The sequence below is a fragment of the Colobus angolensis genome, unplaced genomic scaffold (genome assembly GCF_000951035.1).
Source record: "Colobus angolensis palliatus isolate OR3802 unplaced genomic scaffold, Cang.pa_1.0 Scaffold286, whole genome shotgun sequence".
NCBI classification, from domain to species: domain Eukaryota; kingdom Metazoa; phylum Chordata; class Mammalia; order Primates; family Cercopithecidae; genus Colobus; species Colobus angolensis.
Window position 1 is genome coordinate 1905943 of NW_012116110.1, and position 13687 is coordinate 1919629.

General features: G+C 41.4%; 1 protein-coding gene across 1 annotated transcript in view; it reads right to left on the minus strand.

Annotated features, from left to right (window-relative positions):
• Positions 1-248: 248 nt before the first annotated feature.
• KLF9 (Kruppel-like factor 9) overlaps positions 249-13687 on the minus strand; it is a 28978-nt gene continuing 15539 nt past the window's right edge. Inside the window, exon 2 of the mRNA XM_011948900.1 lies at positions 249-3659. Coding sequence (XP_011804290.1) covers positions 3430-3659 — 230 coding nt within the window. The 3' untranslated portion in view covers positions 249-3429. The remainder of the gene's footprint in view (positions 3660-13687) is intronic.

Sequence of the window (13687 nt, forward strand, 5' to 3'; positions counted from 1 at the left end):
TGATTTATCTCCCAAAATATAAATATTCCCCTCCAGCATAACATAATGGTTTCAAGTGACCTCTATTCCATCTACTTCCTCAGAGGTCTTGTATATACACACAAGTCTATATAAATATTGCGAGTGTTAAGAGGTACAGGGTAAAATCATCTTTGCACTCATCCCAAAATCCTGTGAACACAGGTTAAAGAAGTAACTTTCATTATGGTGAAATAGCCCCCTTTTACAACACATAATGGCTGGAACAATTCAGTCTTTATCATTTATTATTTTTATTTGGACAACATATATACATATGTACCAAATACCTAGTGTCAGAATCCTCTTTTATAATTTCATTTGATTTACAAAAACGGGACAGCAAAATAACTTAGGTCACTAATACTGTACAAAAATAAAACTGATTAAACAGTTGTAAAGATCAGTATCTTACAGTGTTACAGATCATCTGTTGTGAAAGAACATCTCAATCTATCCAGAGTGATGAGTACTGTGCTAAATCTATCTGCAAACTGACAAACTAATCAGTTTCTGTAATTATAACTACCAAATAGAATTCTCAAAAGAAGCATGATGTGGAGCTAAACCTTAAAGCCAGGGCATCATTCCACAATGGTGAAGGGCTTTCTTCTTCCCTAACCAAGGAGAGGAGATATCTTAACTCTAAAACTATTAAATTTTCCAGAAAATGACAACTACTTACAGTATTAGATAAAACAGCTTTTCTTTCGTTTTAAACACCTGCAATAGTCTTTCAAAAATTCAGTTTGGTTAAAAAAGTAAACAAAAATTACTATCCTGCATTTGGATTTTCATAAGTTAAATCCATGGTCTTTTTAATATAAAAAGTAATTGTTTCATAGTTTTAGTGTTCAACGAACTCTAGTAGTCCTATTTGAACCATATCTCGATATAGTAAATCTAATTAGAATGCTGGTTCCTGTTTTGTGACATTTTTAAAACAGGATGTACTCACAAAGAATAAAAAGTATTGAGTTTATACGTTACATTACTATAACATATAGGAGAATATCAAATGTGTGTTTGCCAACAACTTGAAAAGGCAAGTAACAATGTTTTAGGGAAGCAAATTGTGCATTTTTTAAAAACAAGTTGCTGCATTTATATCCATCTAAGTGCTTGACAAAAGCCACATATAGATTTACTCCTGAAACTATAAAGATTGTCTTTCACTGACTTTGCTTTGTTTTCTTTCGTTTCTTTCTGTGAGGGAAAGATGACTTTTTACAAGTTAGCAAGTTGCTAAGCAACCCCAAACTCCTCACTCACTAAAAGGCAGCGTGCAGAGTATCATAAGCAGAACCATTCCATGAGCTCAGTAAGAAATAGGCAGCCTAACCTATTTCATATGAAAGAAGAGATGCCCTTAAAACTTACTTTGGACACAAAAATTAAAATTTGGTTTAAAATAAGTGTTTCAAAAATCTGAAACAGAGGTAGAAAGTGTTCTTTATTTTTCCTGACATGTTTTCTCGTGAGAAAACACTTTCCTTTTTATCCCATGGACTGCTCCCAGTCCCTAATGTTAAAAGCAGTTCTCTTTATAGAACTACTAATACAACTACGTTGGTTAAACAAAAAAACACCGTGCTAGTGATGGCTGTTGTATTGGAAGTTGGAGTCAGCTGTGACCCGCGCCCACTGCAGGAGCCCACACTGATTCTGAATCAGAAACGAGTATGTGTCAGGTGAAATAGGTAGGCACCCTATGTTTACACAACACATTTCAGAGCACAAGTATAAACTAGAGTGCACCATAGCTCCCTGTTTTAAATATCAGATAAAATCATCAGAAAGCGTTACTTCTGAAGAAAAAAAAAATGTAAACATTTCCCCCATGATCACTGCTGACTCCCCTCATTTGAGGTCTTTTCTTAACTATGAAAACTTAGTTCACTTTTCTGGCCTCGTAAAGGCCCCAGTTAAGTTTTCAGGTAAATGGCATATATGGATGTAGTGGTTTCAGCCATTATAGACACCTAGATACAAGACATATTAGTGGTGAGGCTATTGATGTAAAAGATACAGTGATGTGATTTCATTCGTAGTATTCCATGTTGCCTACGTTCTCCAAAAGGGACGATTTTGCAGAGTCTCCTCTGAAATCATCGTGGTATTTTCCCTTGGCGTTCACGACTTATAGGGGTTGATTTTTCTGTTCCTATTTCAGCTCCCTTTCCTTCTACATAACTCTTGCACCTGAGAGTGGGAGTTTTGTAGGAACACAGGAAGGAGACCAACAAACCTTTTTCACCAAAAAATTCCAGATCTCATTACTATTATGCACACATTTAAATAAAACCCAACAGAGTCAAAAGCTCTCTCCCCTAGTGGCATTAGGATACAATAATGATGTTAACTAAAAGCATAGGAAAATTTGGAAAAGTTAATAGAGTTAAAATTCTGTTGGTTCTTTTCTTTTTCTTTTGCGAAACACTACCCTCCCTCTCCTTCAGCATCTGTTGTGTGTATTCTGCCCTCACATCTCTGCCACGATTTCTTAGGGAAACGTGTATATTGTAAAATAAGCAGATTATAACGTGGTGCCAAACAGAATGTCTGCTTCTATCCTCAAAGCATGTATTTAACTTATTCATCCTCTGCATTAGAAAATAAAAGTGCAGCTTATGTTCAAAAAGTACAACTCATACAAAGCAAGGTTTAAAAGTTCTGTACTTAGTGTAACCTTTCAAAGGTTTGTCTTGATTAATATAAATTCAGACTCTGCTTACCCATTGACTATAAGTAACTGATTTTTGTTTTCAAGTCTTTAGATGACAGATCATGCTGGAGTAGATGTGCTCTTGCTTGCATAAAGACAGCTGTGCTATGGCGGTTTTTTTTTTTAATCTCAAAAGTTAACGTGATTCAAGAGAGTGGTTTTGCTAAACAAACTGAAGCACACTTGTCATTACATTAAAAGGTAAGAAAACAATTCTGAGAGACAGCAAGCATAAGGGCCCAGAATCACTGTGCGAGGCCACAGGTCAACTCACCCAGTCGGACATATGTACACCAGTGTTGAATCTTTAAAATTCTACCCCAGTCTTGGCCTTACCCCCCTCCCCCCCGCCCGTCCCCTACCCTCCCCCCAAAAAAATAAAAAGGAGAAAAAAAAAAAAACAAAACCAAAAAACCCAAAAGCATTCGCCTTCCCTCCAACAGTCAGAGACGGGTTCAGAGAGTTGCCTCTTCAAGGGGACCAAGTGTTGTTGACTTTGATCTTAGGCTACAATGTGCTTTTTAAAAACAATGCAGGGAGAGGAAAATCAGAATATTGATCAAAGAGCAGTGACTTCCTGTGCCGTCGGTGTGCCTCTTCCGGGGCTCAGTTTTCACGCGTCTGCTTCCTGGGAGTACTTTTGTCCTTTCGGGGTCCATCCTTCCCTGGCTTCCACGGGCAGCACCTCACAAAGCGCTGGCCAGCGCCTTTTTCGATCGCTTGATCATGCTGGGGTGGAACTCGGTGTGCCGCCGGGCGTGCTTTGTGAGGTGGTCACTCCTCATGAAGCGCTTCTCACACAGCGGACAGCGGAACTGCTTTTCCCCAGTGTGGGTCCGGTAGTGGCGCGTCAGCTCGTCTGAGCGGGAGAACTTTTTAAGGCAGTCTGGCCACGTGCAGGGAAAGGGCCTTTCACCTAAGAGAAAGGAATCAGACAGGATACAGTTTAAAGAACATGAAAAAAATTCCGAAGGGCGGTCATGGTCACTAGTCCCCATAACTCAAAGGATAAATCTCTTGGAGATGATTGTCATGGGTCCCCCTCCCCAAAATCCCTATGTTGAAGCCTTAACCCCCAGCACCCCAGAAAATGACTGCATTTGAAGTTAACGCCTTTAAAGAGGCAACTGATGTTAAACAAGGTCATGAGGGCGGGCCTTAATCCACGACTCATGTCTTTATAAGAGGAGACGAGGACACAGACATGTGAAGATTAGGGAAGACGGTGGGAAGACAGCAATGAAGCTGCCATCTACAAGCCAAGGAGAGAGGCCTCCAAAGAAACCAGCCCGTCCCGTCCCCTGCCTCCACCTTGGACTCCCAGTCTCCAGAACTGTGAGGAAATAAGGTTCTGTTGTTTCAGCCAGTCTGTGGGTGTGTGTCATGGCAGCCCAAACTAATACAATGAGAAAGTTACTAACATTTCTAAGCAAATGAGCTTGCCATTTGTTCCCCAATGGGTCCCTTGGAAATTATTTTTTCTGTTTTATTCCACACAATTGCTGGTTTCATAAATTCTTTCAAGAGTAAAAAAGCTGAGCCTCTTTGCTAAATTTCTTGGTGTCGTAGGATGGAAGAGAACTGGCAATGGGTCCAACCAACCTCCCATCTGGAGTGAGCGTTTCTCCCTCAGCTCCTGAGTGCAGGGGCCACTCAGCATCTGGTTGTTCCTGAGCATCTCTGTCACATCTTTTAGTGATATAAAATCTGCCTTCCTGCAAAGGCCATACTTTAAGTCATATTGTCTTAACAGTAGAAATAAGTTTGTGCTGGGTGTGGTGGCTCATACCTGTAATCCCAGCACTTTGGGAGGCCGAGGCAGGTGGATCACCTGAGGTCAGGAGTTTGAGACCAGCCTGACCAACATGATGAAACCCTGCCTTTACTAAAAACACAAAAACTAGCTAGGTATGGTAGCGTGTGCCTGTAGTCCCAGCTACTTGGGAGGCTGAGACAGGAGAATTGCTTGAACCCAGGAAGTGGAGGTTGCAGTGAGCCAAGATCATGCGACTGCACCCCAATATGGGTGACAGAACAAGCCTCCATCTCAAAAAAAAAGTTTGTTCCTTGTGCCACACATTAATCCTTTAAAAATCTGCAGATGTGTCTTTCTCTAATCTCTTCTCCAGTTTCCAAACAATTCCAGTTTCTTCCATATTCCTCATAAAAGACAAACTAACATTGTTTAAGCATAGAGCTAAGGGCTTCCTGTGCCCTTTTCACTCAATTCTCACAAGCACCCCACAAGGTTGCCCCACTTCACAGATGAGAAAACTGAGGCTTGGAGGGTTAGACTCTGTACTCAGGCTCACATAACTGGAAAGCAGAGTCATGAACTGGCCCTGTCTACCAAGGCCTGTGCTCTAGGCCACATGGCTGTCCTGACTCCTGGGGGTCCTGGGGACTTGACAGCTTCCACGTCCCTCTTTCCGATTGTTTTCCTTGGATTCATGCTAACGTCTGTGTCCCACTGAAAATGCAGCTAAGCCCTGCCTGCCAGATGTGATCAGGCCAGCATCCAGAACCTCCTACTGCAGCCCACCCCACAAGGTGAAGGCAGGGGAGGGTCTGTGTCCACATTTGGGGAGGACACACACAGGCAGACAAGCAGACGAGCTGTTGAAGATAAGAACCTCACTTGTTCCCCTTGTAAGTGACTGCCATCGCCCGGCTCCCAAAAGCCTGCCTCTGCCTACTCTTCACACCTTTCCAAGCACAGCCGACAACAACTGCTGCATAGACAGAGGACACACAGGCTCCTGGTTTCCACAGAACTCTCCAGACACTCCTTGGCTAGGTGTGAGGAGTGAATATTTTCTCACTCCTGTCCGGGCCTTCCTGGAACCCATAGAGAAACTGCAGAGGCTGGGAGCTGTCCAGCGTGGTGCATTTGAGTCATCCAAAATTATTCATTCTATTTTCCCCAGCTTCTCTTAACCTGTGCTGATGAGATGCAGAAATATGATAAAACAAAACAAAACCAACCAAATCTATCACCTTTGCAATAATCTATTCATGATGAAGGCTCTCTGCTGTCTTCTAAGCAGAACGATAGTCATAACAACACCCTGTACAAAGTACTTTTCGAGGAAACCCAATGCGGGTAAAATGAATCTGTAGCAGTTGATTCTCTATGTGCAGATCTACGTATAAACCCTTACGGAACTCTGAGTTGAAAAGCTATGGCAGCAAAAGGCAATAGCAAACCAATGAATGCTGGGTCCTACTCAAGGTAGATAAGAGCTAGGGTTACTAATGCATTTTGATGCTCGGGGATGGGGCTGCAAAAAGGAAAAAAAAAGTCTCCCCTGAAAAACTCAACAAAGACATGAAGTTGAAAACTACACTTCTGCAACTTCTATTAGAGAAACAGCATTTTAACCCACTTCACCAGACCTTTGAGCAAAAGTCAAAATACAGATTGTTACAACCCAACAAGGCTGGGCTTCTTGAGGCAAAAACAATGTCATGTATGATGACTTTTGTCCCACTCATGGTGCCAAGCATTTGGTAAATGCTCAAACTTTACACACACACACACTCTCACACACACACACACTCTCACTCTCTCTCTCTCTCTCTCTCTCTCTCCCCCCTCCTGGTCACTCACATTGAAATCTGCTCAGATATTACTGGTTACTGGAGAAACCTGAGCCATTCCAGAATTAGACTGCAGTGAAGTCCTCTTTAACCCCAGTGAAGCAGCTATGGGGGAAATGTTTTTCTAAACATGTTCTATTACAAATATAACAAGGCGTCAGAACTCATAGAATGGTAAGTTGCAAAGAGCCAAAACAAAACAAAACAAAACACCCTCTCTGCTGGTCCTTTTTGGAGCCCTTCCTCCACTTCTTTCTGATGTGGTGGGGAGGAGAACAATGAAAGGAAGAGCCAGTGTTTTCTCAATGCTTGTTAAGACAAAAACTCATTAGAAGTGGTTTTCTTGGAGGAGCGCTAATGTGGCTTAGCCTCCTCACTGGCACGGTACTCATTTCTTTCAAGTGAGTCATGAGAGGAGGGGGTTCATTTAGTTGAGGGGATCTGTGTCCACCACGGGGAAAATGGAACAGAAGACCATTCAGCTGTGGGCTAGGATTGGAAAAGAAATAAGATACTCTCGCTGTGTGCGGAAGATGGCTTTATAGAAGTGTTCGTGGAAAACTGGCATGAAGCCATCAGAACAGGAGAACTATTAAATTTCTATGCTTGTGACTTACATATATTTCAAGTGTAATCAGGGTCTGTTCCCACTGAATTCACTTTCGATCTAGCTGACAGTGACACTCTCTTGACTGCCCCTTGGAGCTGTCATTTTGTGATGGTTCTCATTGCTTCTAATCCAAGTGCCGTCATTGACCTAGCATCCTTATCCCTGAAGTGTTTCACAGAGAGCAGAGAGGGACACCCACAGAGCCCCAAGAAAATCTAGAGCCAATAGAAGCCTTCGTTAGGCTCATGTAACTTGTATAATTCAAGTTTACCGTTTTTGACGCATTTAAAAAAGATCTGCTTGGAAGTGAGTTGCTAGTATAAAAGGCCCGGGATCATTTTGATTTATCTGGCATCCTTTGGAAAACCTTTAAAAACTTTTTGGTCAGTGATCTAAATCAGGGGCTAGCAATCCACATCCCACTGGCCAAAACTGGCCTGCCATGAGCTAAGAAAATGTATACGATTCTTATATTCGGCTTTTACCAAGTGGTTGAAAAAAATTAAAGGAATATTTCATGACAGGAGAAAATTATATGAAATTAAAATTTCCTTGTCTGCATATAGTTTTATTGGAAACAGCCATGCTCATTGGTTTAAGTATTATCTACAGCTGCATTTTCAAAACAGCAGTGTTGAGCAGTTGCCCACAGAGACCGTACAACCTGCAAAACTGAAAATATTTACTATCGGGCCCTTTTGTCAAAAGTTGGTTGATTCCTGATCTCAACCAAAAGACTTGAAGCCGGGCGTGGTGTTGCACACCTGTAATCCCAGCTACTGGGGATGAGGCATGAGAATCACTTGAACCCGAGGGGCAGAGGTTGTGGTGAGCCAAGATCACGCCACTGCACTCCAGTCTAGGCAACAGAGTGAGACCCTGTCTCAAATAAATAAATAAATAAATAACAGAGGACTTGAACTTCTAACTAGCGTACACCAGAATTTGTAAATGCAAATGTCTTCAGGAGCCAGACACATTAAAAAAAAGGTCAGGGGCAGAGTGGGAGCAGGTGCATTCAATCATGGATTGTAATGGATTCCATGGTGGGCTGAAGGGTGCTTCCCCTACTTAGAGGCTTTCAAGTTCAACATTATAAATTATGGTGCCACCCAGTGGTGTGTATGCAGGCTGGATTCTGCTTAGGGACCTACAATTGGCAGCCCTTTGAAAAATCTCCCACCTTTTTAACACAGTGGAGAGTTTGGATCTAACAGGCCATGATGTTTAATCTAACATCCCGGCATATAAGTTAATGACAGTCATATAATAAGGCATTATTTAGAAAATGATAGATGTTTTGCACTTAAGAAAGCATGGAATGGGGGAGTCACAGGTAGACAAGAATAGAATTAAGGCTGAATGGGACCAGAGATGATCTGCAGAGGAGGAGAGGACTGGCCTAGAGAGACGGCGACTCGACCTTCAGCTGGCAGTCGGGGGGAAACCAAGTCAGGCCCTCTCTTTGAAGCTCAGTGCTAAGGTCTAAAGGAGAATGGTCAGCCTTCATGCCGAACAAACCACACAGCAATGCAATTATCAATTAGAGAATCTTTAGACCTGTCTTTAATATTAATGAGAGAGTTATCATCCTCCTGGGAAAAGGGAAAAAAGTACCCAACAGACTTGTACCACTGCATTATTTCTGACCTTCACAGGAAAACACACCCAGAGGCAGTGACACAATAAACTCCGCTTTACTGGAGCACAGCTGTTAACAACACAAGTTTCTCTGAGTTCTCATTATTTATACACCAGTCCCCGCCCCTTTCAGTAACAAGCTAAGCACCTCTCGCTGACTGACTCGGTTCAGGGTATAAAATAAATGTGATCAAAAAAGCTACTGAACACTGCGCACAATGTGTAAAAGGCTTTCTTTGCAGAGACAGAGCAGGCCTCCAGAATTCTCCTGGGCCTACGGAGGGTGCGAGAGCAGTGGACTGGGGCCCCTGGCTTTGTGCTTGCCTACTTAGCACAAAAGGACACTTGCTGCTTTTGAGAGGGAGCCTCCTCAACTGCTGATTAGTTGATGATGCCAAATGAAGCCTATTTTTTTGTGGGCAGTCCTGAAATGAATGGAGGTGAGATCTCCATAGAGAAGACAGAGGCCGGGCCCTTGGCAAGTGCCAGGCTTGCTCACTGGACACAGGCAACCCTCCCCAGGCTCCCTGAGCTGTCCAGGCTGCCACTGAAGTCCTGCCTGGGGTCAGGGAGGCCTACCATCTGAATGTCGTCTCTTTCCTACCTGGTTCTTCTCATCTTCCCTGCCCCACCCAAGTACAGGGATGGGTCTAACTTGAATGGAGGCAGGAAGGTCAAAAATACAAAATCGAAAGCTTCCATTGCATCTAGCAAAAGTAAACCAATCTGGTAAAAGACAAATCTAAGGGATTTAGGCCTCCTTTTCAGGAGAGAACTCAAAAAGTGCCAATTAAGCATTAAGGTTTCCTGCAGATGTACAAAATCAAGTCTTCTTTTGGAAGAAAAATAACGCTCAGCTGCTCAAGATGGAGCACTTGAACACAGAAGTTCAAGACCAGCCTGGGCAATGTGGAGAAACCCCATCTCTACCAAAAACACAAAAAATTAGCCAGGCGTAGTGGTGCTTGCCTGTGGTCCCAGCTACTTGGGAGGCTGAGGCGGGAAGATCACTGGAGCCCAAATGTTGAGGCTGCAGTGAGCTGTGATTGTGCCACTGCACTCCAGCCTGGGTGAGAGTGAGACCCTGTCTCAAAAAAAAGAGTGGTTTCTGATTGCAAAAACAGCACTAGGATTCCATAGATAAAAGAATCATTTGGGCTGGCTGTGTGGCTCATACCTGTAATCCCAGCACTTTGGAAGGTTGAGATGGGAGGACTGCTTGAGCCCAGGAGATCAAGACCAACCTGGACAACACAGTAAGACCCCAACTCTACAAAAGAAATGTAATTTTCAAAAGGATAATTTGATATCATTAAATCGTACTGATATTCCATTTAATAGCTCATACACACACACAGAGTATCATATACACACTCTTATCATGTACAAAATAGTATGTGATAAAATTGAACAACCATCCCTAATAAAAGCTTTCAGGCAAATAAAATAATTCCTCAGCAGGATAAAAGATCAGCTCTGGAACCTTTCCTCGGCAAGGTCAACAGTAAAATAAAGGTAGTATTACTACTAAAGTCTAGTCCAAAGCATAAATGGACACCCGCTCCCATTGCTATAATTTAACATTTTCCAGGAAATACGAATGAGTGCAATTAGATAAAATAAGAAGTAAATTGAGAAGAAGGGGGCTTATAAAGTAAGAATTATTTGCAGTTGACATAACTTTCTCTTTGAAAAAATTCAAGATAACTGAAAAATCTAATCTAAATTAAAAGTGCATTCACAGGTGTAACTATACAGAAGAGCACTGGTTTTCTTATATGCTAGCCATAACCAGTCAGAATAAGCCTAACAATAAAAGTTCAGGACCTTGGTCAAGAAATGCAAAAGCTTTGATGTAAAAGAAAATGAACAAATGAAATGCTCCCCGTGCCTCTGAATGGTAAGGCTCAATGGTGTGAATATGGCAATTCTGTACAAATTCATCTATGAAATTAACACACACCATAAGAATTTCTTTTTCTAGAACTTGACAAAATTATTTCTGAAGTTCATTTGGAGGAATAAACATGCCCAACTTGCCAAGAAAATTCTGCAGAAGAACAAATAATAACTGAGCACTTGCAACAGTAGTTATTAAAATGTATTATTAAAGCTGTAATAATTAAGATAGTGAGACAGCAGCACAGGAAAAGACAAATCAGTGGAACAGAGTAGGGTCTGAAAATAACCCTAAGAATCTATAGAGATTCTGTACATGGTAAATGGGGTATTTCAAATCAGTGAAACAAAAAATGTTTAATTCAGTAAGTGGCTTAGACATCAGGTAAAAGAAAAAAAATAAATCTTAATCCCTACCTCATACTTTTCACTCAAATGATTTCCATATGGGTTATAAATGTAAATGTAAAAAATAAAGCCATAACGATAAAATAGAGGTGAATATTTTTAGAATCCTAGAATGAAGAGAGACTTTCTAAACATGAAACCAAAAGCAAAATCCTACTTGAAGGATAGTTCTGAATACATAAAAATGTTAAAAATATATATAGGTAGAAAAATTTAAGAATCAAAATAATAAATGAATAAAAGAAATTGTAGCATATGACAAAAGGTTAAAATCTGTAACACAGAAAAGACTTGCAAATCAAAAAGAATAGCCCAACTTAATAAAAGTGGGCAAGGATGCAAATAAATAATTTATAAAATAAGAAATACTGGCCAGGCGTGGTGGCTCATGCCTGTAATCTCAGCACTTTGGGAGGTCGAGGAGGGCAGACTGCTTGAGCCCAGGAGTTTCAGACCAGCCTGGGTAACATAGCCAAACCTCATCTCTACTAAAAATGCAAATATTATCCAGGCTTTGTGGTGCACACCTACAGTCCCAGCTACTCAGGAGGCTGAGGTAGGAGGATCACTTGATCTCTGTGAGACAGAGGTTGCAGTGAGCTGAGATGGTGTCACTGCACTCCAGTCTCGGTGACAGAGCCAGACCTTGCCTCTAAAATAAATAAATAAATAAACAAACAAATGAACAAATAAATAAATAAAATACTAATGACCAAGAAATAAATATGAAAATATATTCAATCTCACAATTAATCAAAACATGCCAATGAAGACACCAGCAAGATATCTGTGAGGTCAGTGAAAACGTTAAAAAATCTGTTTATACCAACCAATGGTGGAGGCATGAGGAAACAGGCCCTCTACCACACTGGTGGGATTTATAATCAATCCAGGGCCATCTGGCAATATTCTCCTGCAGATTATTTTTGGCAATGAATTTGATAATAATTAGATAGAGACACGAAAAGGGATACCAGCATTGCTCATGAGAGCTAAAAGGCAGTAACAACTTAAATGCTCAACAATAAAGGGCTGGTTTAATACATACAGTATGTCCTTACAGGGGACTAATATGTACCTGTGAAAAAGGTACCAGACTGTTATATAATGAAATGGGAAGATGTTAGCCATACACTACTGAGGAGAATGATGAATGATTAGCTGCATAAGTGTGTGAATATATATGGAGAGAAAAAATCCTGTTGCCCCCAAAACGTGGGCTGAGTGAGGTGGTTCACGCCTGTAATCCTAACACTTTGGGAGGCTGAGGCAGGAGGACTATTTGAGGTTAGGAGTTCAAGACCAGCTTGGGCAACACTGTAAGACCCCATCTCTACTATAACTTAAAATTTAAAAAAAAATTTTTTAAGTAAAAAGAATATATACAAAATTTGAACAGTTACTATCTACCTCCAGTGAGGAGATAAAGAATAACTTATACTTCCTTTTGTAATTTTTCCCTATGTTTTCTGATTTTTTAAACAGTGAGTATAAATTTCTCTTATGAGAAAAGGTAGGAAAAAATTATTTTAATATTTTTTAAAAGTCTTACTGAAAACAGTGGTACATCTGAGTTTAAACCGTCAAGAATATATTCCAGGCCAGGCATGGTGGTTTATACCTGTAATCCCAGCACTTTGGAAGGCTGAGAAGGGAGGACTGCATGAGGCCCAGAGTTCAAGACCAGCATAGGCAACATAGTGAGACCTCATCTCTTAAAAATTTTTAAAGGAATATTCCATGGGCATGGAAGTGGAGGGCAGGGGGTGATTTATTTTCTACTGAGAAATTACTGGACACTTCAGTAATTGATCCATGACCAAAGAGAGGAGAAGAGTCATTTTGTCTTCTTCTCAAATTTATTGTCAGAAAGTCAGAAACTTCCTGGCCCAGTGTGATGGCTCATGCCTGTAATCCAGCACTTTGGGAGGCCAAGGCAGGTGGATCACTTGAGGTGAGGAGGTTGAGACCATCCTGGCCAACATGGCAAAACCCCGTCTCTACCAAAAATACAAAAATTAGCCAGGCATGGTGGCACACGCCTGTAATCCCAGCTACTCGGGAGGCTGAGGCAGGAGAATCGCTTGAACCCAGGAGCTGGAGGTTGCAGTGAGCTGAGATCATGCCATTGCACTCCAGCCTGGGTGACAGAGTGAGACTCAGACTCAAAAAAAAAAAAAAAAAGGAGAAAGTCAGAAACTTCCTGAATATACTATATCTGTTTTCTCACTCCTCTATTTCCACCTCTCCTACTTTTTCCATATGTGAAAGGGACATGGCCCTCTTATAAGAACGGACAGGAACCTTCCTTCAGAGGTGGAAATGCACAAACAGCAACAGTAGGGTTGCCCAACAAAGGAGCATCCTTCTTAGAAAGCAGATGATGAGTCAGACCATGAAGAAGTGCAAAGATTTGAGTCTAAGAAAGCGTTTTTTCATGGGCCAGGTTGGTGGGGCATGCATCCACATAGACCTGCCCTCACCCTAGGCCTCAAGCACCCCATTGTCCATCACCATCTGGCTTCCCTCCCCACCAAAAAGCAATGTCGACATGCAGGTATGAAACATGAACAGTTGCTTTTTTCCCATTCTCCATTACCCTCATGTGCAGAACCACCAATACCCATTACAGAAGAGGTGTGCAGGCCGTTCCTGGGGACAGACGAGTCCACATTTTTCTGCATACATCATTTCAATGAACACTGAACTCAAAAATCATTCATTCAAAAGTCTCTTGTTTAGCAGAAATATTGCTTTGCATATGGATGTTTTGAATGAATAAAAAT